The 27,236-nt window shown below is 52.8% G+C and overlaps 1 protein-coding gene across 1 annotated transcript in view; it reads left to right on the plus strand.

Annotated features, from left to right (window-relative positions):
- Positions 1 to 1,124: 1,124 nt before the first annotated feature.
- Positions 1,125 to 27,236, plus strand: part of MYO1F (myosin IF) — a 32,132-nt gene continuing 6,020 nt past the window's right edge. Inside the window, exons 1-19 of the mRNA XM_082650984.1 lie at positions 1,125 to 1,220; positions 9,927 to 10,064; positions 10,465 to 10,554; positions 10,638 to 10,732; positions 11,122 to 11,209; positions 11,336 to 11,425; positions 13,420 to 13,551; positions 13,717 to 13,851; positions 14,091 to 14,223; positions 14,430 to 14,626; positions 15,486 to 15,566; positions 15,675 to 15,761; positions 16,590 to 16,676; positions 17,150 to 17,317; positions 18,486 to 18,571; positions 21,897 to 21,978; positions 23,468 to 23,574; positions 24,006 to 24,104; positions 24,193 to 24,337. Coding sequence (XP_082507110.1) covers positions 1,218 to 1,220; positions 9,927 to 10,064; positions 10,465 to 10,554; positions 10,638 to 10,732; positions 11,122 to 11,209; positions 11,336 to 11,425; positions 13,420 to 13,551; positions 13,717 to 13,851; positions 14,091 to 14,223; positions 14,430 to 14,626; positions 15,486 to 15,566; positions 15,675 to 15,761; positions 16,590 to 16,676; positions 17,150 to 17,317; positions 18,486 to 18,571; positions 21,897 to 21,978; positions 23,468 to 23,574; positions 24,006 to 24,104; positions 24,193 to 24,337 — 2,043 coding nt within the window. The 5' untranslated portion in view covers positions 1,125 to 1,217. The remainder of the gene's footprint in view (positions 1,221 to 9,926; positions 10,065 to 10,464; positions 10,555 to 10,637; positions 10,733 to 11,121; positions 11,210 to 11,335; positions 11,426 to 13,419; positions 13,552 to 13,716; positions 13,852 to 14,090; positions 14,224 to 14,429; positions 14,627 to 15,485; positions 15,567 to 15,674; positions 15,762 to 16,589; positions 16,677 to 17,149; positions 17,318 to 18,485; positions 18,572 to 21,896; positions 21,979 to 23,467; positions 23,575 to 24,005; positions 24,105 to 24,192; positions 24,338 to 27,236) is intronic.

The following is a 27,236-nucleotide window of genomic DNA, read 5'->3' on the forward strand; positions in this document are numbered from 1 at the left end:
GCAGGCTCCAGTCACGCTGGACTCCCGGAAGTCCCTCAATCTCCCTACCCTCTTCCCATCTTGGGACCTTTGCTAGAGCTGTTTCCTCTGCCAGGTGTACTCTCCCCTTCCCTGTTCACCTAGTTAACTCCAACTCACCTCTCAGCACAAACATCGCCTCCTCCCAGAAGCCTCCCCTGACGCCCTCAACGAGGTGGGGGTCCTCCAGACTCTTCACTCCTAGTGGCTGGAAGCATTGCTGAGGTTTGCGGAAGCCAAGCCAGTCGGTTGAGCAAACTTTCGCAGGAGGTCCAGGGAGAAACGGGCTTCTCCCCAGATGTGGCCACTAGGGGGCGCCGAGGCGTGCCAGCCTCTAGGCAGGGTGTGGTGTGCTGCCGGGAGCCCAGGGATACCCCTGGTCACAGCCCTCCCTGCCAGGCTCACCCAGGGTCGGCTTCTGCCCCCGCCACCTCCTCGATGTGTATCAGATGACAGCCTCTAGGAACTGCCGTTTCCTGCTGGTCTCCCAAAGATCCGGAGATGGGCCGACCCTTGGATCCCACGTGTGCCAGGTGCCGCCGTTCTACGATGACAAAATGGGGAGATCCGGAAGTAACAGAGCTGGGGGTCATTAATTCCAGGTGTGACATCCGAAGTCTGGGACCTTCCAGGTGCTCTCAGTTCTTGGTACCCGCCACTCCCGCTGCCCTCCCCTTGACACAAACACACCTGGCTCCCGAGGTCCCTTCTGGAGGAAGGACCAGCCGAAGCGGCTCTGGAGGTGGGAGTTTGCTCGGGGATGCCCAGAGGAGACATACATCTGAAGTGGTTTCGAAGCCCAGGAAGGAGCAGTCAGTCCTGCAGCCAGCTGACCTGCAGCGCAGTTTGCTGCAGCCGCGTCCCAGAGGAGTTGGAGAAGCGGCTTTCTGGGGTCTGACAGCGGCTGTCATCCATCCTTAACCTCTCCCTTCAGGCTCAGAGCCCCAAACAACCAGCTCCCTCGGCCCTGCCTGGGCTCTCTCCCCGCCCCCCAGGCCCAGCTTCCCTCCCCTCTAGTCGCGGCCCCTCCCGCCAAAGGAAGTGAGAAGGGGGCTGTCATAAGAGGAACTAGGTCTGGGAGTCCGCTGAAGCAGCAGGAACAGGGCCATGCCCAAGCCGCCCCCTGGGGCCCCCTGAGCCTGCATCCCTGCCACGACCCATTCAGACATCCCCCAGGGACCCAGACACCAGCCCCCACCATGGTAAGTCCTTCAGGGTGGGCCCTCAAGTGCAGGGGTGGCGGCACCAGCCAGGTGGAGGCACCTAGAGGCCACCATCAGAAAGTGGGATGATGAGAATGGGCACAGCAGACCCTTTGGGGTCCCTCTGTGCAGCTCAGGTGCTGCCAGCATCCCTCACAGGGGACCAAACTCCCATCGGCTGGTGGACAGGATGCCAGAATGGGGATGGGGCACCAAAGGACGGAGCAGTAACTGGAGGACAGAAGATGGTCCTAAGGGATCACACAGTGCCTGCAGGGACAGGGACAGATCCCTTTCCTGGGGCTTAGGGAACCCAGTTCCCAGCCGAGTTTGGTGCCTCACCTTCCTGTGTGGCCTTGGGCAAGTCACTTCCCCTCTGTGAGTCTCAGTTCCCACATATGTCATATTTGGAAGTTTGTCAAGATGTGGAAGGTGTCGGGGAATCTCTCCACTGGAACGTTCAGAGGGTTTGGGATTCAGCCCCTCTGCGTCCACAGCTGGGAGGGGAAGCTGTGTCAGATGGGTCACATGGGCGGTGGGTTGCAGTGATGGTGGCGTGACAGCATGCTGGTGTGGGCGACGGGGTGGTCTGGCTGTAGCAATCACAGAAGCAGGAGTTGGTGAGATGCAGCATGTCCGTCCCACCACCGGTACCCTTCTCCGGGAGGGTGGCAGGGAAAAACACTGCAGCCAGAAGCATTGCCACCTGGGGAGACTGAGGTCTGATGATGACTATGGTGACAGGGTTGGGGAGACTGTCATGGTCCTGGGTCTAGATGCAGTAGCATCATGTCACACACATCAAGAGGGAGCCTGGGCTGGCTATGTCACTCCACGACTCCGTGCCTCTGCAAACCACTTCAGCTTTCATTTTTTGTCATTCTGTTAATGAGGGTGGGTGGCTGGGACAGTCACAGAGCTGGTGGTGACATCTGTAGTGTTTCTGGCAGTTGCGGCAGGCGGCTAACCAAGGTGGAGGCAAGGATTGCCTTAGCCTGAGAGAGAATGTCTTATTTCAGAAAGTCAGTGATAAATTGGGCATCACTGTCCAAGGACCCCTTTGATTAATTCACAAGCAAACCACCAGCTAGAGCTCTGGGCTTGGGATGGAAACTCTTCCCAGACAGAGCCAAGCCAGGTAGACTCCTTGATCAAAAGAACACAGGAAATGATTTGCTACTTGAGAGAAAAGCAGCCCCTCTTGAGAAAGCTGTGTGAAATGCTTAGTCAATGATTTGCTTGGCCAACCGTGTCTGGGAAGGGAGAAACTCATGCAAGAGGACCACAGAGAGAGAAAAAAAAAAAAGTGGAATCCATCCATGAGGCCAATCCCTCTGTCTAGGGGTGCTGACATCTTCCCGGAGGTGTCATGGGTGCCAGGAAGAGTGTCGAAAGATTCAGTGAAACAATGTTCATAAAGTGCTTTAAAGGGCACATAATACATGCTCAATGCACGGTAACTGCCGCTGTGGGTGACGCTCATTCACGGTGGGGCTTAGCGGTGGTAGTGGATGGATGTGCCTCCTTCTTGGTTCCCGTAGAGGAGTTGGGTTGTTGGTGCCATTGGTTGTGATGGTGGTCATTGCTGTCAGTTGTCCCAAGTTGGTGGTGCCCACGGTTCTCGTGGGTGGGTTGGTGATAGTAATGGTTGCTTTTGGTGCTGGCGAGTGTTGAATGTTGGTGGTTGGCGGTTAGTTATTTTCAGCTGGAGGGTTGATCTGTGGAACGATGGCAGCTGGCCATCATTTGAAGTTAGGTGGTCACGATGATGTTTGTTTGCCGTTGGTCGTTCATTGCTGATTTGGGGTGACGGTCTTGGGACTAGTGGTGGTGCGTCCCTGGTTTTGGAAAGGGGTATGGTTGACTGCTGGGTCATGTGGGGTTGTTGATGGCTAGTATATTGCGATCGCGGTTGTTACTGTCAATGGTGGTTGGTTATTATGGGTTGTTGGTGCTGGTGATAATAAGTGGTGATGGTGGTGAGTGATGATGGGGAAACAGGTGGTGGAATCCGTCAGTGTTTTTCTGTCTGATGTGAGCTGGTGGTGCTGGCATTGAGGTTATCAGCAGTTTCTGTTGGGCTTTGGTTGGGGGGGGCAGGTACAGGCAGCCATCTGTTGTCCTCGGTTGATAATGGTGGTGACCTGAGGGTAATCGTGGTTGTTCTGAAAGTACAGATATAAAGCAGGGAGACCAGTGATGCGGCTGCTTGACCGAGGGGCGGCGGCCATGGGGATGGATGGAAAAGGCTGGGAGGTCAAGAGAGAATTAGGAAGACAGACTCTAGAAGGACAAGGGTCCCCACATGTTGGAGAACGGCCTCTGTTTAGGCCAAAAGAAAACTGAGACACCCCTCCCAAGGGAGGGGGAGACCTGAGAGCCTTTAGAGATGAGAATGTTGTTTGCATGGTGTACAGACACATGGTGTAGCCCCAGAACCCCACTGAGTAGGACCAAGGCTCCAGGGGCGCACCGGGGGGCCAGGGCGTGGCCAGGGCTGGAGAGCAGCTTCGCCTCTGCCTCTCTGCTGGCTGGCAGCCACAGTGCACAGGACCCCAGCGAGGAAGGAAGTGGCTGTTTCGTTTTTTTCTCCAGTCTGGGGCTTTGCTCATCACCACCCAGGAGCAGGGAGGCCAGAGCAGTTAGGGCAAGTTGCAAAACCCTCATCCAGCCCTTCCTCCTGACCCTGTGCCCCGTGCCTGTGGGATCGGCCAGCTTCAGGCTGCCGCTGCTGCTGCTGCTGCTGATGGAGGGAAGCTAGTGTTTCTTCTTGACAAGCTTGGCCTTGTTGAATCTGCACAACTGCCCCGTGAGGTCCATGGCCCTCAATATTCCCATTTGCCCGATGAGAAAACAGAGGCAGAGAGGTTAGGCGAGCTGCCGTACAACCCAAAATAGCAGAGGATTTCAACTCAGTGATCCCCAGGGTCACACTTTTAACAGCCACCTTGACCTACAACCTCCTCCTCCTCCTTCTCCTGCCAGGTAAGAGGCCACCTGGGGGTGTGGGCTGACCCCCATACTCTCCAGGCTGCCCACCCCTGCCTCATTCTCTATTCCAAAGAAACTAGGATCCTGGTGTCCCACACACACCCAAGGCCTTCCTGGCCCATGGCTCCTGCTGCCACCCCTGACACGGTCTGGGACGTTCATGTTGCAAAGCCTGCCTCCTACAGGAAGCCTTCTCTGATTGCCTCAGCTCTCCTTAGCACCGTCTGACTGGGATCACTGTCTCCTCTGGGCAACTTGCTTCTGAACTACTCAAGGGCAGAGTCTAGGCCTGGTCCCCACCTACTTCCGTGCACAGTAGGGGCTCAGGAAGTGTGTTCACTAGAGGGCCCCAATGCCCCAGCCCCACAGGAGCCATCACCTTGGCCCTCCCTCCTTTGGCACCAGGGAAGCTCCACCCCTCCACACCCTCTGCGGTGGGTTGAGGGGAGCCTCTCTGAAGAGCTGAAGTTAGAATCTACGTCCCCACTCCCATCCCAGCCACCTCTGACCCCTGACTATCTTTCACAAGAACCCCAGCCAGTTGAGTCATCCTTGACTTGCGGTCAACTATGACCACAACCTCTTTGTGGTACCCTCACCCTCCAAGGAAGGAACAAACAGCTTCAACTTGACGATTGGAGACTTGGGGGTCACAGAGAGATGGACACCCATGACACAGGGCAGGGGGCAGTCTCATCCCAATGATACTTCGTTCATTTATTCATTCAACGAGTTTACATCGACCAGCTCCTCTATCCTGTCAAGCCACTGATCACTTCTATTAAGTGCTCTTGGGGCCACCGGCTGCCATTTCCTGAGGCACCCCAGTGCATCTTTTCTCAGCACTGGCTCATTTATTTCCCCTAGCAAACCCACAGAGGAGATTTATTATGGAATCCATCTTACAGATGGAGCAACTGAGGCTTGGAGAAATGAAGTGGCCTCCCTGGGGTCAACGGAGCCGACTGTTAAGCCAGGCCTCACACCCAATCCATCCCTTGCCAAAATCGTCGACTCTCCTCCCTCACACTGTACCCTCTTGAGGAAAACCTCTCGCTCTGCCACAAACAACCCCGTGGTTTTTGTGATCACATAGAGCTAGGATGGATCTGGGGGTCCCGGGTGCCTGGGGCGGGACACAGAGGGAGAGATAACAGGGACCACTAGAGGCAGAGGCCCACTCAACTGGGTGGGGGAAGGAGGAAGGGACAGGAAGAGGAACCAAGTCCTCGGGGTCAGGAGAGCCAGCCAGACACAGCCAGCCTCGGGGCTTCTGACCTCAGAGAAAGGAAGTGGTCTTGAGTCTCAGGTGAGCCTGAGGGTCCCAAGAGCATGGGGACTGGGGTGACCCCAAAGGGGAAACCGTGGACAGGACCAATCTTGTCTTCTCCTTGTCCTCATATGACCTGAAGAACAAACCCCGGCCACCCCCCAGCCCCGACATAGACCCGGCTTCCCTTCCTGCTGTGTGACCTTGCGGAGGACACCTAACCTCTCTGGGCCACAGTTTTCTCTTCCGCAAAATGGACCTAATCAGAGTACTGACCTCGGCATGTGCCCAGAGGATGCAGTGAGGTAATTCACTGAAAAAAGCTTAAACCAGAGTCTGGCGCAGAATAAGTGCCAGTGGGGTGTGAACTATTGTTATGTATGGTTCTCGGTTACCATGGTTACCACCCAAGCCCCACCCCTTGAGGTCTCCAGAGAGAGAATCCACTTCCAGTTCCCCCTACACACCCCTACCCAACCTCCCCACACCAACTCAGGGAACGAGCAACCCCACCATGTCTGTGAATGACACCACTTCACCCCTGAATTTCGAATTACATGGGTTCTTCTCACCAACACACTGGAGAGCCTCCCCATCTTGAAAACAGGAAATACACTCCCCTGACCCTTCCTCTCCCCGAAGTCTCTTTCCCTCTTCCCCAAAAGCAGTCCTCTCTCCCTGACCTCTAGATCTGACTTCTGACTCTGAGGTCAACAACGCTCTCCATGGGATCCCTCTGAGTCTCCAGTGAGCGTGGAAGTTCTTCAGCAGCTGGGGGTCTGGTCAACAGTTCCCTGCTTCTCCCAACCAGCCCCTGTCACCTCCAGGCCTCCCCAGGTCCTGGCTTCCTCCAACCTCAGCCTCTGCCCTGGGCACACTTGCCAACACCTCCGTCCTCCTGCTCTCACAACCTTGTCTTCCCACCACCCCACCCTTCCCACTGCATCCTGGGGTTCTCAGAGCATCACATCCAGCACCCCCTTCTTATAACAAGCATCCTGGCAGGTGCCCTTGAAATGCTGAAATGGAATAGTGAAACACACAGACTTCCATCTTCCGAAAACACTTAATGTGGCCCCCTGCAAGGCGAGGAGAAAGTTATTTAGAATAAAATTGCATGGAAAGATGAAAGTGCTCAGGCCGGTGGCCCAAGAACGTCCACTGGAGTGGCCAGGTGCTCACACCTGGACACAGGTGCGTCTCAGCGAGCGAGACAGCCCCCCCGCCACAAGCAGGACACGTTAACCTCACTAGCAGCATGAGCTTCCGAATGCTGGACATTTCTTAGTGAAATCTGAACAAAACTAAATCCTCCCTTGCTACGCAATAGCAACTTTCCTGTAAAATGCAGTGGGTATCAACCATGCAAAAAATACATAGGTCTTCTGTTTATACATAAAATAGGTTTTGGTTCTCGGTTCCAATGGTTATAAACAGGTTTGTCACTTACATGAACTTCTGCTGGGTTGGGGTGGGGAGCTGAGGGCAGGACGATTATGTATTTGTAAAATAATGTAATTAGGTACATGTGCAAATTTAAGGGGACCTATGGCCCCCTTAAATGCCAGCCATGTCCCCAGCCATGTCCCCATCCCTGGAACAACCAAATATGCTCCCACGATTCTTTTTCCTTTGGCCGCGCCTTGCAGCATGAGGGATCTTAGTTCCCCAACCAGGGATTGAACCCCTGCCCCATGCAGTGGGAGTGTGGAGTCCTAACCGCTGGACCACCAGGGAATTCCCCCACAATTCTTAAAGTGCCCCCAGGAGCAGTACAGCCCAGCTACTGTGCATGACGTCCAGAACGTGGATGGGGCTATGGTGAGGGATGCCTGGGGGCTGGGGGGTTCCGAGGGAGCACCTGACCTGTCCTGGAGTCAGGGAGGTCTTCTCGGAGGAGGCGTCCCCTGAGCCAAGCCTTAAGGCATGGGTTGGCATTAGCCAGGCAGGAAGGGTGTTCTGGGCAGAGGGCTCAGCCTGTGCAAAGGCTTAGAGGCAACACGGTGAGGCACTGAAAGAGTTCCTCCCAAAGTCCTAAGTTACCGGCACAAAGTAGGTGCTCAGGAATTCTTTGTAGAGTGGATGCATGGAGGTGGCAATGATGGGAAGCCATAGACAGAGAAATGAGATGGTATTTGTCATATGAAAACCTCACTCTCAATATTCAGGCTGGAAGCAGTCTCAGGGGTTTGAGCCCTGCCCATCCCCCTCCTCTGAATTCTCTTCCTGCTTCGGTCACACCTCTGCACATTTGCCCAGGCAGTTCACTCTGCCTGGTGAACCCTTTCTCCCTGCTCTTGATCAAAACCTTTCTCGGGGCTTCCCTGGTGGCGCAGTGGTTGAGAGTCCGCCTGCCGATGCAGGGGACACGGGTTCGTGCCCCGGTCCGGGAAGACCCCACATGCCGCGGAGCGGCTGGGCCCGTGAGCCATGGCCGCTGAGCCTGCGCATCCGGAGCCTGTGCTCCACAACGGGAGAGGCCACAACAGTGAGAGGCCCGTGTACCGCAAAAAAAAAAAAAAAAAAAACCTTTCTCGGCTTTCACATCCCACCCCAAACACCCCTTGGGTCGCAACCGCTCATGAGCATGGATGCAAGAACCTAGCCTTTGCTGTCAGATGGACCCAGATTCGAATCCCACATCCTTGGAAACAGTTTCGCTGCATCCTTGGTCAAGGGTCAAATACTTCTCAAGTCCCAGTCTCCCTCCTAGCCTACACCACACTGAACTGCTGTGAGGATTGCCAGTAATACTGGTGACACCTGCCTCCAACAACAGGCAGGTTGTAGATTCTTGGTGAATATTAATTCTGTCAAGTGTCCCTCTGCCCGGGGATCATCCTCCTACCCCACTTTTTTCCCCAAAGCCATTAATCCCTCACATCAACCCTGGGAAGTGAGGCTGCTTCTCACATTTTCCAGATGAGGCCACTGAAGCTCTGAGCACTGTTAGGTCACACAGCCAGGATTAGAACCCAGATCTACTCCACACCAAAGACTGGGCTCACTTAGTGTCTGTGGGTATTCTTCCACGAATGCCCCCAGGGTTGTCAGCATGTCCAGAATTTGAGCAAGCACCTCCCCTGCTCAGGAACTTTCTGTGGCTCCCCAGTGCCCCCAGGTGAGACTGGCTTCTCATCCACCTCTGCCCTACAGTTGCCCATGCTGACCCTCCTGCTCGATCCCTGCCTGAATTCCTTCCCAGATGGGCCCAACGCACCATCTCCATTCCCCAGAATCTGCCTGGCAAACCCTGGTCATCTTTGAAGACTTGACTTTGGTTCCCAGCATCTTTGCTCTTGGGGGTTTTTCCTCTGAAGCTGGGTTTCTTTCTTTGCCCTTGTCCCTTGTTTGTTCGATAGGTCCTCCCTGCTGGGACTAGTAAGGACTCAATCCCAATCCCTGCCCTCCAGGAGCTCCAGGTCTGGGGCGGGTAAGGGGCTTCCCAGAGGAGGGACATCTTGTCTGAGCATGAGTTCACCAGACAGGAGAGCTCCAAGCCACCATCACTCTGTGTGCTGGACTCCTCCATGACAGGGGTATATTGAATGGAGGCAGAGGGGGCCTGAGAGAGCCAGTGTGCTTGAGTGTTTTAGGCACTGGATGAGTTCATTTGGGCTGAAAGGAGAGAGCATTCCTGGCAGGCTTCCTGGAGGAAGGGTTTTGAGGAGCGCCTGTGTCTGAGTCTCCTCGTTGGGGCCTAAGGAAGGTGTCACCTGAAGAAAAGCTGAGGGAGGAAATGAGAAGGCAAAGTGGGAGCCTGGGAAGGTGCAGGAGCTGACTCTCTGAGGATGGAGAAGCCCACGGCAGGGGTGGTGGGAAGGCTGTGTGAGCTGAGGACCAGAGTCCCAGCCAGGCACAGAAGCAGAGATCACAGACACATGGTGGCTGAGAGAATCTCAGAGGGATGGGCTAGGATGACCCCGAGGGAGGAGGATGGGAATGGGAGGAAGGAATCCATCTCCAGGTGGAAGGGGTGGCAGCAGGTCAAATGCCATGGAGAAGTCAGGGACTCAGCCTGGGCCAAGGTAGGGAGAGCGGGGCTGGGGACGTGAGAAGCAGGGTGGGGACTCCGCCATCAAGACTTCTCTGATACCCTCCTCTCCTCCCACAGCCACCAGAGTCCCAAGCACACTCTGCCCTGCTGGGCCAGGCATCACTGTCTCCTCTATGGCAACGGGATACTAAGTGGAAGCATGGAGGGACCAAAAGAGAGGGTTGAGGGATGTATCCGAGCTGTCATTCTGTCTGGCCTCCTCCTTTGGGACTAGACCTTGCCTGCCTCTCCTGGTGTCCCGGAGACGCAGAAGAAGGAAGGGAGGTGGTGGGGAAGGGGACAGCATCAGAAGCTGATGATGGAGGTGAGCCAGCAGGGGTGCTGAGGCACCATCCCCCGCCACGCCCCCTGCAGGGGCTCACCGCCACTCCGCGGCCCCCACCCCCAGGGCAGCAAGGAGCGTTTCCACTGGCAGAGCCACAACGTGAAGCAGAGTGGTGTGGACGACATGGTGCTGCTGCCCCAGATCACCGAGGACGCCATCGTGGGCAACCTCCGCAAGCGCTTCATGGACGACTACATCTTTGTACCCTGGGCCGCGGGCGGGGTGGGCAGACGAAAGACAGAGGGACAGGAGGATGACTGACCAATGGATGGAGAGATGATGTGCGGATGAGAGCAGAGAAGGATGGCAGAGGGACTGAAGCATGGAAGGGACACACATAACTGAGCACAGGAATGGGGTGGGGGGATGGGCAGTAAGAGCGCTAGGTGTTAGGACAGGGGACAGCGGAGTGACAGCAGGGCCCCGGTTGGGGGTGGCCCTGGCCCTCACTGCTCCCTCTGCCCCAGGGATAGCTCAGCCACAGCATATTCTATTCTCCCCATTCTGGATCCAGATCAGTTTTTTCCTAAGAGACCCAGGGTGCATCTGAGGGACAAAGCCTGCTGGGACACTGCATGGCCCTTAACCCTCCCCCAACCAGACCTACATCGGCTCCGTGCTCATCTCCGTAAACCCCTTCAAGCAGATGCCCTACTTCACAGACCGTGAGATCGACCTCTACCAGGGCGCGGTGAGGCCGGGGCCGGGTGGGAGGCACAGCCCCAGGACCCCCAGGGCCCTAGCCCTAGGCTGAGCCCAGACCTCCCCCGCCAGGCCCAGTACGAGAATCCCCCGCACATCTATGCCCTCACAGACAACATGTACCGGAACATGCTCATTGACTGTGAGAACCAGTGTGTCATCATCAGGTACGGAGTGGGGGTCCCAGACCCTCGTGGCCAGGTCCCGCTAAAACAGCATCATCACCCCAGGGAGGGGTACTAGGAACTCCTGATCCAAACAGAGCCTTGTTGCCCCTCTCCGCCTCTGGCCCTGCTTTACTTTTCTTGTCACCATCTGATCCATGATATATTTTATGTATTCATTCTGTTATCGCCCATCTGTCCCATCTAAATGTCAGGAAGACAGGCACTTGGATCTGCCTTGTTCACTATTGTATCCCCAGTGCCTGGACTATTGCCTGGTACACAGTAGGTGTCATTCATTCAGTGAATGAATGAATGATTGATCAGACAGTTGAAAGAGCAATTCCCCCACCCCCTGGTCACTCATGACTCCTTCCCTCACCCATCCCCAGTGGAGAGAGTGGAGCTGGGAAGACGGTGGCAGCTAAATACATCATGGGCTACATCTCCAAGGTGTCGGGCGGAGGCCAGAAGGTCCAGGTAAGGCGAAACAGAAAGAAGGGCTGAGTCTTCCCCACTCTGCACGGTATTTCATCCCCCCCACCCTGAGCTCCCACACCCCCGTCAGTCTGACCTCTTCCCACCCCCACCTGCTTCTTTCCCCAGCATGTGAAGGACATCATCCTGCAATCAAACCCACTGCTGGAAGCCTTTGGCAATGCCAAGACTGTGCGCAACAATAATTCCAGTCGCTTTGTGAGTCTCTGCAGCCTGCTTGGAGCACATGCTCCCTCCACACTGACTCACTGACCTCTCTCTCTCTCTCTCTCTCTCTCTCTCTCTCTCTCTCTCTCTCTCTCTCTCTCTCTCTCTCTCTCTCTCTCTCTCTCTCTCTCTCTCTCTCCCACCTGTATTCTCAAGAATACAGGAAATACTGCTCCTTACTGGGAGACTCATTTCCTGTTCATGGTTCATCTGAAAAAGAGTCCCCCATCAGCATATCTGTGGAGGCCATGACATGTCTGTGTAGTGTTCAAGAACACTCCTCCCCCAGCTGCAACCAGGCTACGTCTGTTCCTATTCACATTTCAGGTCCCATTTATTCCCTCGTTCATTCTTTCTTTCATCATATGGTTCTTGGAGTCCTTCTTTGTGTCAGGTCCATGCTGAGCCTAATGGAGGACAGAGTAGGTAAACGGATTTGGATTTGTCATCAGTTTCTGTCACGGCTTAGACAAAGAAAAACAATGTAACCTTGTGGGGCTCCTCTGCTGGGATGGGGATGATGTTAATATCCATCTCATAGACCTCGATAATTTCAGTAAATGCCTGAACGTGGAACTGGATTAATGAATTACGACACTAATGATATTTTTTAATTTCCCTAAATATTATTAGTTACAGTTATTAGCTCTATTTTTATTTTCTAATATATTTTATAATATAATTATATTTGAAGTATCTTTCCCAACATTTTATTGTAAAATTTTTCATATACATGGAAAAGTTGAATGAATACTACAGTGAACGCCTGTATGCCCATCTCCTAGATTCCACCACTAATAGTTTACTATACTTGCTTAATCGTATCTCCATTCATCCTTTTTTTTTTTTTTTTTTTTTGCGGTACGCAGGCCTCTCACCACTATGGCCTCTCTCATGGCGGAGCACAGGCTCCAGACGCACAGGCCCAGCGGCCATCATCTTTTTTTTTTTTTGATGCACTGCAAACTAAGCTGTAGACATCATACCTTTCCCCCCAAACACTTCAGCATGTAGATCATTAATTATAGTCCAATATAATTTTGCAGTTCTCTTTTATTTCTTTTAAAGTAACAGCAAAATATATAAATCTAACGGGGACCATTCACTGAGTTTGGACAAATGCATACACCTGTGCAACCCACACCCCTACTGATATACAGAACATCACCATCTCTCCAGAAAATTCCCTCTTGTCTCTTTCTAGTTGATCTCTACTCCTACTTTACCCCAGAAGCAACCACTCTGATATTTTCTTTTTTCACCGTGGATTAGTTTCAGCAGTTCTAGAACTCCGTATAAACGGAATCACAGAGTCTGTGTTTTCAAACTACTAATGCACACCAAAACATGAATGAATCTCAAAAATATGTAATCCTATTTGATTTTATATAGTTTTATTATACAATAGAATAAGTATTTGTCATACATTATAGGTGTTTCATTGTGTAGTATGATGATGTCATTTGTATTGCAATTGGATGTAGGTGGCAGAAAGGAGAAATAAGGGGCTTGTTTGCCTTCCAACCTCCAGCCAGAGTGGAACCCAGATGGTGTCAGAGACCAAAGATGGTGTGGGTCCCTTGCTCTGGGCTCAGGGACAACATATGGGATACACCCAGGATCACTGGAACCAGTAGCATTCCACGGAGACATGGAGGCCTCTGTGTTATGGTGAAGGGACTGGGGAGCTGTCAATAAACTGTGATACTTCTCTGTGCCAGGCACAGGGCTAAATGCCCCAAGTGAGGGCTTGAATCATCAGAGAGGGAGGAAAAGGCATTCCTGGCCCAGGACACAGTTTAAGCAAAGGCTGGAGGGAAGAGCTGGTGAAAAGAACAATAAGTGGGAGGTGAGGAGAGGAAAGCAACTTGAGGTCACGTGGCGAAGAGCTACAAAGAGGCCAGGCTCATAAGACCGATCCCCAATCCTTCCTCACCTGCAGCCCTGGGACCCTGGGAGGGCTGACGTGACTCTCTTGGGTTCAGGGCAAGTACTTTGAGATCCAGTTCAGCCGCGGTGGGGAGCCAGATGGGGGCAAGATCTCCAACTTCTTGCTGGAGAAATCCCGAGTGGTCATGCAGAATGAAAACGAGAGGAACTTCCACATCTACTACCAGGTGCACGGAAGGGGGCCGTGGGGCTGGGGCAGAGGGAGCCCCACCTGGAGCCCGGGGGGAGACGGTGGGAGGGTCAGCATTTGGAAGCCCATGACAGTGAGCCTCGGGGATTACGAGGGCTGTGCCGGTCCATCACCACATGCGTGAAGATCGTTTGCCCTCCAGCTGCTGGAAGGGGCTTCTCAGGAGCAGCGGCAGAACCTGGGACTCATGACCCCCGACTACTATTACTACCTCAACCAAGCAGACACCTACAAGGTCGACGGCACCGATGACCGGAGCGACTTCAGTGAGACTCTGGTGAGCGCCAGCTGCCCCTCCAGCCCCAGGAAACTTCCCGTGTTACAAATTGGGAAACCAAGGCCCAGAGAGGGGAAGGAACTTGCCCAAGGTTACAGAGCCAATGAGTGAAAGAGCCAGGACAGAGGCCCAGGTGTCCTGACTCCCCAAGTCTGTGCCATGGCCCCCAAAGCCCAACCCAGGGGGCAGGCTGGAGGTCGGGATTTGTGGCACAGGCTCTGCCCCTGTTGTGCCCCCAGAGCGCCATGCAGGTCATCGGGATCCCAGCCAATGTCCAGCAGCTGGTCCTACAGCTTGTGGCGGGGATCTTGCACTTGGGAAACATCAGCTTCTGCGAAGATGGGAATTATGCCCGGGTGGAGAGCGCAGACCGTGAGTGTGGGTGCTGTGGAGGGCGGGGTGGAGGCGTGTATGCCTGTGTGACCTGCTTCCTCCCTGGGTGGCCCCCTGGGGGTAAGGTCCCATGAGGACAAGATCGGTGTCACTGGGCATCATGGGGAGAGATGGGAGGCGCTCACACGAAACCCAAGAGCCCAACCGACTGCTCCCTTCCCCCCACCCGCCCCATCACCTGGCAGTCTTGGCCTTCCCCGCCTACCTCCTGGGCATTGACAGCGGGCGGCTGCAGGAGAAGCTGACCAGCCGCAAGATGGACAGCCGCTGGGGCGGGCGCAGCGAGTCCATTGACGTGACCTTGAACGTGGAGCAGGCGGCCTACACTCGGGACGCTCTGGCCAAGGGGCTCTACTCCCGTCTCTTCGACTTCCTCGTAGAGGCAAGTGGGGCTGGTGGTGGGAGAGGAGCTCGGGGATGGCACCAGGCCCTGGGCTTGGACCAGCCCAGCGGCGGGGCGGGGGGGGGGGGGGGTGCAGGGGGCGGGGCCGGCGTCTGGACTGTCATGACCAGTTGGTGGGCATGACCTCACCAATGCCCAGCCGTAGGAGGCATCAAACAGGGCAGGAGGTGATCTGATGGGAGATTTAGGGGCTTCCTGGCTGTGGCGTGGAGCCCAGGAAGGAGGGGTCTATTGGAAACGTCCAGGCCTGGACTGAGATGGGGGCTGTTGGGATGGACAGGGGTGGGTGCATTTGAGAGCCACGAGGTTGGGGGGGGGGCCTGTCAGGAGGACAAAGTGATGGACTAGACGGGGGTGAATGAGAATGGGACGCGTCAAGGTCAAGAATAGTGACTGCAGTAGCCAACATTCCATAGCATCTAATGCGTGTCCGCTGTGGTTCTGTTTTCCATGCATCAGGTCAAGGTCAAGAATAATGACTGCAGTAGCCAACATTCCATAGCACCTAATGCATGTCCGCTGTGGTTCTGTTTTCCAAGCATCAGTTTATTTAACTCTTAGAGAATAGACCTCTAAGAGAGTTGCTACTGTTACCCATTTTAAAGATGAGAAAGTAGAGGTGCAGAGTGGTTAAGGGGCAGAGCCAGCTCCCAAGGCAGGAACCCGGATGTTCTAACACCTGGCTTTCTCATAGGAATGACCGATGGGGATATGGGTATGCACAGAGGTGGGGAAGGCAGGAGAGAAACTGGTGGGAGGGTACCCAGCCTGTGAACATGGCTAAGAGCATTTCAAGAGAGTGGCAGGCCACTCACCTAGTGTCCCCACCACATCACAGGCCATTAACCGTGCCATGCAGAAGCCCCAGGAGGAGTACAGTATCGGTGTGCTTGACATCTACGGCTTTGAGATCTTCCAGGTACGTATGACACTGCCACCGGCCCACGGCCACTCTAGGGTGGCCCAGTGGCCCCGGAGCCTCCAGTATCAGCCCACTTAGGGAAGCATTCTTTCCCTCTCTTGGCAGAAAAACGGCTTTGAGCAGTTCTGCATCAACTTCGTCAACGAGAAGCTACAGCAGATCTTTATCGAACTCACCCTGAAGGCTGAACAGGTGGGCAAGGGCATCCAAGTGGCCAGGAGCAGGGGACACTGGGGGTGGGGGCAGGACCATGAAGGTTGCCAAGCAACCGGGGACACCCCAGCCCCACACTGGCACCTGTCTCTGCTGACCTGTCCAAGCTCCTTCCTTCAGGAGAGATTTTCTGCCTCTGAAGGTTTGACAAGGGCTAGGGAATAGCTTCTTTGTTCACACCTTCACACCTCAATTATTTATTGAGCACCTGCTGTGTACCAGGCACTGTCTGCAGTGCTAGGGAGACCTCCATGAACAGGACAGACAAAAATCCCTGCTGTTTTCATTCAACCCGTCCCATAGAAGCAGAGCCTGAGACTAGGTTTCAGGGCAAATACCAGGACGTGACTGAGGAAGTGAGAAAGGGAGTTTTTTTTTTTTTAAACCACCATTCTTTTTTTTTTGGCCACTCCATGTGGGATTTTAGTTTCCCGACCAGGGATGAAACCCATGCCCCCTGAAGTGGAAGCGCAGAGTCTTAACCACTGGACCGCCAAGGAAGTCCCCAGAAAAGGATTTATTTTTAAAGAGCCAAATAGGATGTATTCATGAGAAGGTCACACTTCAGGCAACTGGGGCTCAATTCTCGGACCCCTGGGGAACCTTCTGACCTGCCCCACACGGGGGAATGGGCTTTGTTATCTGAGACAGTCCTAAGTGATGAGATGGGAAGAGGAGTTATATGGGGGGTGGGGGGGAACATCTGTCACACCTCCTTCACCCATCCTCCTGAAGCTCAAATTCTAGAAACACAGGCACCTTTGCCCAGACACCTGGTCCCATCCCTGCCCCCTTTGCCGCCACCAGGAGGAGTACGTACAGGAGGGCATCCGCTGGACCCCCATCCAGTACTTCAACAACAAAATCGTCTGTGACCTCATCGAAAACAAGCTGGTGAGGGCCAGGGCAGATCTGGGGGTTCTCACTGGGCCCCGGAGCTGGGCTTGGGAGAGCTGGGAGAGCCGGGGCGTTTCCAGCCCCCGTAGGCCCTTCTCACCCATGCTCCCCCTTGGGCAGATGGAGCCCCACTGACGATACCTGTCGGCCACCTTGCCCATTCACTCTGCTTACCTGCTCACCTTTCACTTATTCACTCAACAAACATCCCCCCAGGCAGGCTGCTGGGGATAGAGGGGTCAAAGCTGACGGGTCCCCCCACCATCTCAGTCTGGGGAAGGGATACAGGCATGGGTCCCTTATGGGGTCCCCCACCCTATCCTGCACCAGCGAGCTGGGCCCCCCACCAGCACCTTTTTGCTCGTGTATTCGGAAGCCTCTCCTCTCCCTCCCCAATGAGCGAGATGGGGGCAGGGCCGGGCCAGGCTGATCCCTGCCCCGCCCACCCGACCCGACGCCCGCTCCCGCAGAACCCACCGGGCATCATGAGCGTCCTGGACGACGTGTGCGCCACCATGCACGCCACGGGCGGCGGCGCCGACCAGACGCTGCTGCAGAAGCTGCAGGCGGCCGTGGGCACCCACGAGCACTTCAACAGCTGGAGTGCCGGCTTCGTCATCCACCACTACGCGGGCAAGGTGCGCCCCACCTCCGCCCCATGGGCCCCAGGGGGATTCGGTCCAGACCCCCAGCCAGGGCTGAAGAGCTCCACCGACCCCCTTCTCCAGCCCTCCCCCGACTGGCCAAAAACACAGACCCCCTCCCACTGACCCCCAAGAACTGGCCTGTCACCCCAACCCATGGCCCTTCAGCCAGGGCTGTGGAGCCCACTGGCCCCTGATCAAGCCCACAGCTCTCGCAGCTAACAGGACAGCGCCCCCCCTTACAGGACACAAACTCCCCCCCCATCGACACCAAATTAAGCAGCAGACCCCCAAGCCCCAATCTGAGCTGTCAGCCCCATTATCCCCCTGAACCAGGACACAGCCCCCCTCCTTCTGATCTCAACTTGGAGTCCCCAGGGCCATGTTGCCAGCCACTGCCTGCACGATAGGCTGGAGCCCCCTACCTACAGACCCCTAGCCAAGGCTTTCGAAATCCAGTGGCCTCCGACCCTGGCCATGGTCCCCCTCCCCAGCTTACAAGACTGAAGACTCTCCCATTGACCTTAACATGGGCAGCGAAGAACCTCAGGGGTCCCCTGGCCATACTGCAGCCCACCAATCCCTGAAATGGGCTGGAGCTCCCGTTTTCCCTCAGCAGGAAGTAGCCCAGACAGGAACTATGCAGGGCCCCCCACCCTTGGGGATGGCAGACCCAGCCCACAAGCCTGGCCAAAGCCCCCACCACCACCAGCCCCCAGCCAGTGCTGTAACCCTCCTGACACAGTCCCCCAGCCCCCTGCCCCCCAACCAACCCCAATACAGATGCTCAATCTGACCTTTTGACACCAAATTCAGTCGTGGAACCCCGGGGCCCACCCCTGCCAAGATTGCAGCCCCTCACCCCCCAGTCTGAGCTCTAACTGTCACCTCCCCATCCCTCGGATCCAGCCTGCAGCCCCCGCCTCCTAATCTGGACTGTAACCCCCATCTTCCCTCACCTCTGACCTAGACTGTAGCCCTAACCCTCCAACCCCACCTTGAACATCAGACCTCCAGGGCCCCCAGGTCCATGCTGCCCCCGACCCCCTATTTTGAACTGTAGACACCACCCAGTCCTCTCACCCCAGAGCAGGCCCCCACAGGACGCCCCCCCCGACCCTCTGCCTAAGTCCCTCACTCCCGCCACGCCGCCTTCCTCCAGGTATCCTATGATGTCAACGGCTTCTGCGAGAGGAACCGTGATGTCCTCTTCTCCGACCTCATAGAGCTGATGCAGACCAGTGAGCAGTGAGTGGTCCCAGGCGGGAGCCTCTGGACAACTCCTCGTGGGGACGGGGGAGGCCCAGAGACCACCCCGTCTTCCCCAGAGCTCCCATCACGCCATAAACTTTGGGGGGGGGTGGCTGTGTTTCTAATGACTGGTTCTGATTAAACAGTAGCCCGAGGTCCACAGGGGGAGCCCTAGCAGCAGTTCCTTATGGCCCTTCCAACGCTGCCCTCTGCAAACCCAAGCATCTGTGCTGCTGTGGACAGCTTCCCTTTTTACGCAGTGAAAACACATCTCGCTATGCATTTTTCTGTATTAATATGTATGGATTCATCTCCCTGATCACAGCAGCATACCGGGTTCCATCTTTTTATATCTCAAAATTTTATTCAAGCGCTGCTGTGTACCAGGCATCATTTGAACTTTTGGGGGTAGAGGACTGAACAGGTCAGAGAACACAGCTGCTCTCATCAAGCTGACAGCCAAGTGGCGAGACAGACATTGAACTAGAGGGAAAAAAAGGCAAATAGAGGGCTTCCCTGGTGGCGCAGTGGTTGAGAGTCCGCCTGCCGATGCAGGGGACACGGGTTCGTGCCCCGGTCCGGGAAGATCCCACATGCTGCAGAGCGGCTGGGCCCGTGAGCCATGGCCGCTGAGCCTGCGCGTCCGGAGCCTGTGCTCCGTAATGGGAGAGGCCACAACAGTGAGAGGCCCGCATACCAAAAAAAAAAAAAAAAAAAAAAAAAAAAGGCAAATAGAATATAGCATGAGTGAAAGTTCTAAGACAGTGGTTCGTATAGTGCTGAAAGTGTGGTTACTAGACCAATAACGTCAGCATCCTCTGAGCTGATTACAAACATAGAGCCTTAGGCTCCACCTCAGAGGGACTGAATCAGAATCTGCATTTTAGCAAGACCTCAGGAGTCATGGGTACATTAGAGTTTGGGAACCACTGATGTAGAACGATGCTGTCCAATATTATTCCACATCCAATAGAACTGAAGCCACACACGTAGTTATTTTTAAATGGCCTGATTCAGGTATAAGTTACCTACCATTAAATGCATCCATTTTAAGAAATGGTTTTTAGTGAATGTTCAGAGTTGTACAGCCCTCACCACAATCCAGTTTGGAACACGTGCATCGCCCCAAAAGATCCTTCATGCCACATTGCAGTCAATCCCCATTCCTGCCACCCGTGTAGTTTTAAACTTTCTGGTAAGCACACTTAAAAAGTAAAAAGGTGTCGCACGACAATGTAAATGTACCTAATACCAGTGAATAGTACATTTTTAAATGATTTAAATGGTAAATTGTATGTTGTTTTGTGTATTTTACAAAAGAAAGAAAGAAAAAAAGAAAGCTATGTGTACCTAACAAAACACATCTGCTGGTCAGATTTCGTCTAGGGTTTGTTCTTTTTAAAAAACAGAATTGTAGTAAGAGATTTACCATAGAACTAATTGTCTGTGGAATATTAAACGGTGAAAGAATTTTTTAAGAAAGTAAAACAGGTGAAATTTTTTTAATGTTTTCTTTAGCTCAGTATACCCAAAGTAGCATTTTAATATGCAATCAGTACTAAAAACTTATTGATGAAATACTTACATTCTCTTTTTCCACACTGCGTACTCTTTGAAATCCAGTGTGTGTTTCAGCACTCACAGCATATCTCAATTTGGACAGGCCACGTTATAAGGGCTTCAGGAACCACGTGGGACCCATGGCTGCCGTATTGTAAAGCACAGAGTTAGAGCTGTGGTTCACAAAGTGGGGTCCCTGGACCAGCACCCTCAGCATCACCAGAAATTATTGTTAGAAATTATTGGCCCCCAGCCCAGACCTGTGAATGAGAACCCCCAGGGGCGAGGCCCAGCTATCTGTGTTTCAACAAGCTTCCCTGGTGATTCTGGTGCCCACTGAGGTGTGAGAACCACTGGGACGAGTGTGAAGAAAAACTAAGTTGGTAAGGGGTAGACAGTGAGAAGGGCATCGTTCTTTCATTTTTTTTTTTTTTTTTTGCTTTCTTTTAATTGTGATAAAATACACAAAATATAAAATTTACCTTTCTACCCGTTTTAAAGTATACAGCTCAGTGGCATTAAGTATTAAGTACATTCACAATGTTGTATGACAATCACCACGATTAGGTTCAGAAACATTTCATCACCCTAAACACATACTCTGCATCTATTAAGCAGTCCACTTCTTCTGGGTTATGGTGGTTAGGGAAGATCTCACTGAGAAGGAGGAAGAAGCTGTGAATGTAACAATGTTACCAAACTGCACTTGGGCCCCTCGCTCAATGCGCAGCAAAGCCAACCCCCTGACACTAAGTGGTGGTGAAGGAGAGTACAGCGTTTATTGCAGGGTCAAGCAAGGAGAATAGGCAGCTCATACTCAAAAGACCCAAACTCCCTGATAGCTTTCAGGGAAGGGTCTTTAAAGACAGTGTGAGGGAGAGGGTCACAGGGTGTGTGATCAGGTCCGTGCACAATTTTCTGATTGGCTGATGGTGAGGTAACAGAGTGATGTTTCTGGAATCTCCATCATCAACCTTCTGGTTCCAGCCAATCTGGGGTCTATGCACTGGTGGTCAGCATATAATTACCTTCTTCTACCTGATGGGGGTTTTAATATCTGCAAAACAACTCAAGGATATGGCTCAGGATATTATCTATGGCCCTTGAGGAGGAACTAAAAGTCCTTCACTTTGTTTTACGGCTGAACTATTATTATTTTGTCTTGCTTGGCTGCTTTCCTTTGTTTCTGCATGTTCCCACTTTCCTGATTAAATTTGCTCAGAGAAGGCCTGGGAGGCTAAAGCTTTTCTAAAAACAAGAGGCAGGGGACATGGCGGGGGATTCTGTCTCCGGGAAGGCCCCACAGGGTCCTGCTCGGTTTCACCAGAGTGAATTTAACAGATCCCCTGTTGATGGACACTTAGGTTGTGCCCATCTATGGTTATCACAAACAGAGCTACAGCGACAAGATCCTTGTCCCTATTTCTTTGCACACACGTGCAAGCCTGTGCCTGTAAGACGGTTCCTCCCAGGGGACCTGCCCCTGTTGCCCGAGATGCTGCATCACTTAGCTTAACTTTGTTCTATTTTACTTGCTACCCAAGTCATACATGGTCATGGAGGAAAAAGTAACAGTACAAATAAATCAAGGAACCAGAAGGACAAAACCAACTTTCTGATTCTCACCATCACACCCTCTAGCATTAAGGAAGAACCATACTGTACAGCATGTCCTCTGCGTCCCAGGCACCTAGACAGCCCACCTCTGGGAGGGCATCCAAGTTCTAGCTGCACCTCCGACCTCCCCTCTATCCCTGCCCAGGGCCTTCCTCCGGATGCTCTTTCCCGAGAAGCTGGATGTAGAAAAGAAGGGCCGCCCCAGTACAGCCGGCTCCAAGATCAAGGTGGGCATGGGGAGGGATGGGTCCATTTCCCTCATTCCAAGGTCAATCCCTCCCCCATCCCAGGGCCTCTTCCCCTCCCTCTGGCACCCTCTCTCTGTTCACCAGGGCCTTCTTCCAGCTCTGGGGTTAAGGAGCTTGGACTAGCTTCCTTAATGTCCTCCTAACTCCCTAAATCCAGAAGTGAACCATCATCCTAATGTTTTTTGTTTTTTTGGTATTTTGGTCATGTCACTTTTTTCTTCATTGTGGTAAAATATACATAAAATTTACCATTTTAACCATCTTTAAGTATACATCTCAGCAGCACTAAGTACGTTTGCATTCATGCCACCACCCTCACCATCCATCTCCAGAACTTTCTCATCTTCCCAAACTGAAACTCTGTCCCCATGAAACACTCACTCCTCATCCCCTCCCCCAGCCCCTGGCCCCCACCATCTAGTTCCTGTCTCTATGGATTTGACCCTTCTAGGGACCTGCTATAAATGGAATCAGACAGCATTTATCCTTTTGTGACTGGTTTATTTCACTGAGCATATCTTCAAGGTTCAAGCATGTGTCAGAATTTCCTTCCTTTTTAAGGCTGAATAATACTCCATTTACGGATATACCGTTTTTTCTTACCCATTCCTGCACTGATGGACACTTGGGCTGTTTTCACCTTTTGGCTATTGTGAATAGTGCTGCTATGAACATGGGTGTCCCATCCTAATAATGTTTCAATAACCATATATGGGGCACTTATCAGTGCTGGCAGCAAACACAAGACATTTTACAGACGTGGGACTTAGTCCCATCTGGCAGATGGCAGGCCAAGGCTCAGAGAGGCGCAGTCACTGGCCCAGAACTGTGATCACACACCGGGGTCTCTCCTGCTGCTCCCCTGATCCTCCCACCTGGAATAATTTCCTTTCTAGTCTCCCCTGAGGGACTAAAATGCACAACCCTAGCCTCTCAGACACACACACATGATTCTCTGCTTCCAAAGTACTGTGCCCCAAAGGACAAGCAGAAATTTCTGGGCAACATGTTCCCGCATGCTCAGTTACTCCATCAACAAACGTTAAACAAGAGAAGCCACCGCAAGGAGAAGCCCGCGCACCACAAACGAACAGTAGCCCCCGCTCGTCACAACTAGAGCACGCCCGCATGCAGCAACGAAGACCCAACGCAGCCAAAAATAAATTAATTAATTTTAAAAAAAAGTTCACTGAGCACTTATTATGTGCCAGGCTAAGTGGTGAATATGGCAGACATGTGAGCTCCTGGTTTTCGGTTTGAGGGCCAGGTAGACGCACGATATCAACCCCATGTGATATGTGCTAACAGAGTCACACATGGAATGGACCAGGGACACCTGAGCCCGTGGTCCGTCAGGTGCCACACACCCAGCCAGTGTGTCCTGTCTCTTGTATTCAGGGTGGGAAGAGAGAGGGGCCAGAGGGTCCCATCTGTGCTCCCCACCCCCACTTTCTCCCCGCTCCCTTAGAAACAAGCCAACGACCTGGTATCCACGCTGAAGAGGTGCACCCCCCACTACATCCGCTGCATCAAGCCCAACGAGACCAAGAGGCCCCGTGATTGGGAGGAGAACAGGTGACACCCCCGCCCTGCCTGGGCCAGTCCGCACCAGCTGACCCCCAGGGTCATGGGACCCATCAAAGGGCTCACCCAAGCCGACCCCTAGGACCAGTGCAAAACCCCTCAGGGCCCCAGGGTTATACCTAACGCTGATCAAGACCCCAAGGGAGGACCCCAGACTGTCTGTAGGATGCCCCAGGGACTAACACAGTCCTCCTCATTCCCCAAACCCCACGTGCCACCCCCTGAAACTGAAACTGACCCCCGAACACAGATCCCCCAGAACCGAGGCCCCCCCAATGCACAAAACTAACTCTCAAGCAGGCCCCTGTGTCCAGCAGTGAACCTCCCTCCCTAAACCTCAGAACTCACCCCCTAAACTGCCTCCAGCACGAATCCAGACACCCCCCCCAACTCCCAGGGGACTCAGGCTGCCCTCCCTCCAGGGTCAAGCACCAGGTGGAGTATCTGGGCCTAAAGGAGAACATCAGGGTGCGCCGGGCAGGCTTCGCCTACCGCCGCCAGTTTGCCAAGTTCCTGCAGAGGTGAGGCGCCCTCCACCACACACACCCTGGCCCCAACACCCAGCCGCCCTGCTAGCTGCTCAAACCCTCCCCTGCTCTCCCCCTCCAGGTATGCTATTCTGACCCCCGAGACGTGGCCGCACTGGCGTGGGGACGAGCGTCAGGGGGTCCAGCACTTGCTGCGGGCGGTCAACATGGAGCCAGACCAGTACCAGATGGGGAGCACCAAGGTCTTCGTCAAGAACCCTGAGTCCGTAAGTGTGTGTGAGAGACAGACAGACAGACACCAGCATCACCTGCACGGTCCTGCTCTTCAGGCCCCTGTGCGACTGTGGGCATGCTTCCTCTCCCCTCCAAGCCTCAGTTTCTCCATTTGGAAAGTGGGGAGAGTCATAGCCACACCGCAGGATCAGGGCGAGGATTAGACAAAACAGAAAGTCCGAGGCATGGTGCCTGGCATGTAGTATGTGCTCAAAAAAAACTAAATTAGCTGAACGGTCCATGGTGGCCAGGAAGCAGGTGAAGAAACGCATGGCCGCCTGTGCTGACATCCCTTTGGAGGAGATAAGAACTCACAGCTTATCCAGAATATGTCTTTTTCTATATATTTTTTTTGGCCGTTCCATACAGCTTGCAGGATCTTAGTTCCCCCCCAGGGATTGAACCCGTGTCCCCTGCAGTGGAAGCATGGAGTCCTAACTACTGGACCGTCAGGGAATTCCCAGCTCTTAGCCTTTTATGAAAAGGCTAGAAGCACCACTGACATTATGCCACCTCTGCTTCCAGGGGCAAAAGGAAACAAACAAAGCAGCAATGACAAAGAAGTTCTGGGGATCTAATGTACAGTGCAGTGATTACGGTTGACAGTACTGTATTATATACCTGAAATTTGCTAAGAGAGTAGATCTTCAATGTTCTCACCACAAGAAAGACATGGTAATTATGTGACAGGACAGAAGGGTTAGCTAACCTAGGTGGTAATCATTTTGCAACATATATGTGCATCAAATTAACTCATGTACACTTTAAACTTACACGGTGTTATATGTCAGTTATATCTCAATAAAGCTGGCAGGGGAAGTTTTTTAAAAAGCAACAATGACAAGAATAACGAAAAAACAAGGCTAGGAATCCCCTAAGGGCCCATCTGGCCCCCTGCTTCAGTGCATGGATTGGAAAGCACACAGGGAAATGGTCGTCTCAATGAGCTGTACTGGTTCACCAGACTCCCAAGGGAATCTTAGGTTCCCCAACCCAGGACAAGCTGTAGCACCAGGGAAAGGTATGCTGGGGACGTGGGCCAGGCCCAGCTGGGTGCCCATCACCTGCATAATCATGGCACCTGCTCTATAGCATCTCAGGGACTTTATGAAGACAACCAGGAGATTGTCTGCATGATTCCCTTGATGTTACTGTAACTTCCAAGTAACTATTCTCACATCAAGCAAAAACATAACACAGTGGGGTGGAGCCTCTACAGATTTCATAGCTCCAAAAATAATCTATCTTGGGAGGTCCAGATTCTTCATCCCCCAAATGTGACTGCATCTACCTCCTAGAGCTTTTCCCTACGGAGGCGCTTTGCTCCAAGAAATAAAAACAGTCTAGAATCAACAGCATACAATGTAGATATTGTTAGCAGTAGAAACTCAGCACAAACCAAAATTGTCCAAGGCTAAAACTGCACCTGGAAGAATTTAAGTGGTAATAGATAAGAAAGAAAGGAAAGAGGGAGCAGAAGGGGAAAAAAAAAAAAGGAAAATTGGAGGGAAAGAGAGAGAAAGAGAATCCATCTCGCTGGTTACTGGCGGATTGCAGTATCTGACTCTGAAAGGAAAAGATAAAAATTGACACTGAAAAAAAACAGACAAAATAAAGCTAGCGCTGCCTAAGACGATAGAAGGTAAAATCAAATGTTGACCAAAATTGCAGTCTGCACATTTTGAGGTGGAGAAGGGGAACCAGCTGGAAATAATGACATTCACAAAGGTAAAAGCTTGCTGGGAAAGTTTTATAAGGAAAAAGACTGAAATTTTGCACAGGAAAAAAAACCTGATCCTGATGAGAATAATTTTAGTAAAACGGAAACAATGTAACTGCGCTAGATCAAAAATTGATCAAAGAATTAAATTACTTAATGGAGTTGGAGCCTTTCTCAACTAAAAAGGCACTTATGTTAGATTTGGGTTTTGTTTCTTCTAAACGTGGACTCAAAATACCTTGAATGCTTTACACACCTATCGGCCTTCATGGCCCATCATCCCAGGTGTATTCGTTTCCCAGGGCTACTATAACGAAGTATCTGGATGGCTTAACCCAACAGAAATTTAATTTCTCACATTTCTGGAGGCTAGAAATCCAAAACCAAGAGCAGGGCCACGCTCCCTCTGAAGTTTCCAGGAAAGGATCCTTCTTCGCCTTTCCCTCACTTCTGGCGATCGCCAGCAATCCTTGGCATTCCTTGGTGTGTGGACGTATCACCTCTACATCCTTAGTGTATAGTCTCTGCCTCTGGCATCACATGGCCTTCTCCTCTGTGTGTCTGGGTCCAAATTTCCCTCTTCTTATAAGGACACCAGTCAGACTGGATTTAGGGCTCACCCTACTCCAGTATAACCTCATGTTATCTTGATTACATCTGCAAAGACCCTCTTTCCAGATGAGGTCACAATCATAAGTTCCCACTGAGTGGATAGGAGTTTTGGGAGAACGCTATTCAACCCAGTACACCAGGGCCAAGCTCAGATTTGGGGCACGCCCACCCCTGCCTGTCCCAGCGTAAAGAAGATGCCGTTAAAACTCTGGAGACAGGAAGATACATTTCCCAAACTGAAAACACATCCTCTTCACTGGGCAGAAATCACAAGGTTGGAGGACACTTGTCCTGGTTGACTGGCCCACCCCCAGTTCTGCATGGCTGGTCTCCCTTTACTTGTAACTGTCCTTCCCTCGGCAAACCACAGAATGCATTTACGTGCCCTCCAGACACCCTATACAAGGCATTACTTGAACGTGCTTTGCACACATACCCATGGACCCACAGAGTATTGGTCTGAGAATCAAAAGAAGATGTAAATGCTAGTCAACTCCCGGCAACCTGTGAACCTGAGATTTTTTTTTTTCCTGGTGAGAACTCTCCACTTTTTATGAACA

This window comes from Grampus griseus (genome assembly GCF_964374135.1).
Source record: "Grampus griseus genome assembly, chromosome: 3".
Lineage (NCBI taxonomy): Eukaryota > Metazoa > Chordata > Mammalia > Artiodactyla > Delphinidae > Grampus > Grampus griseus.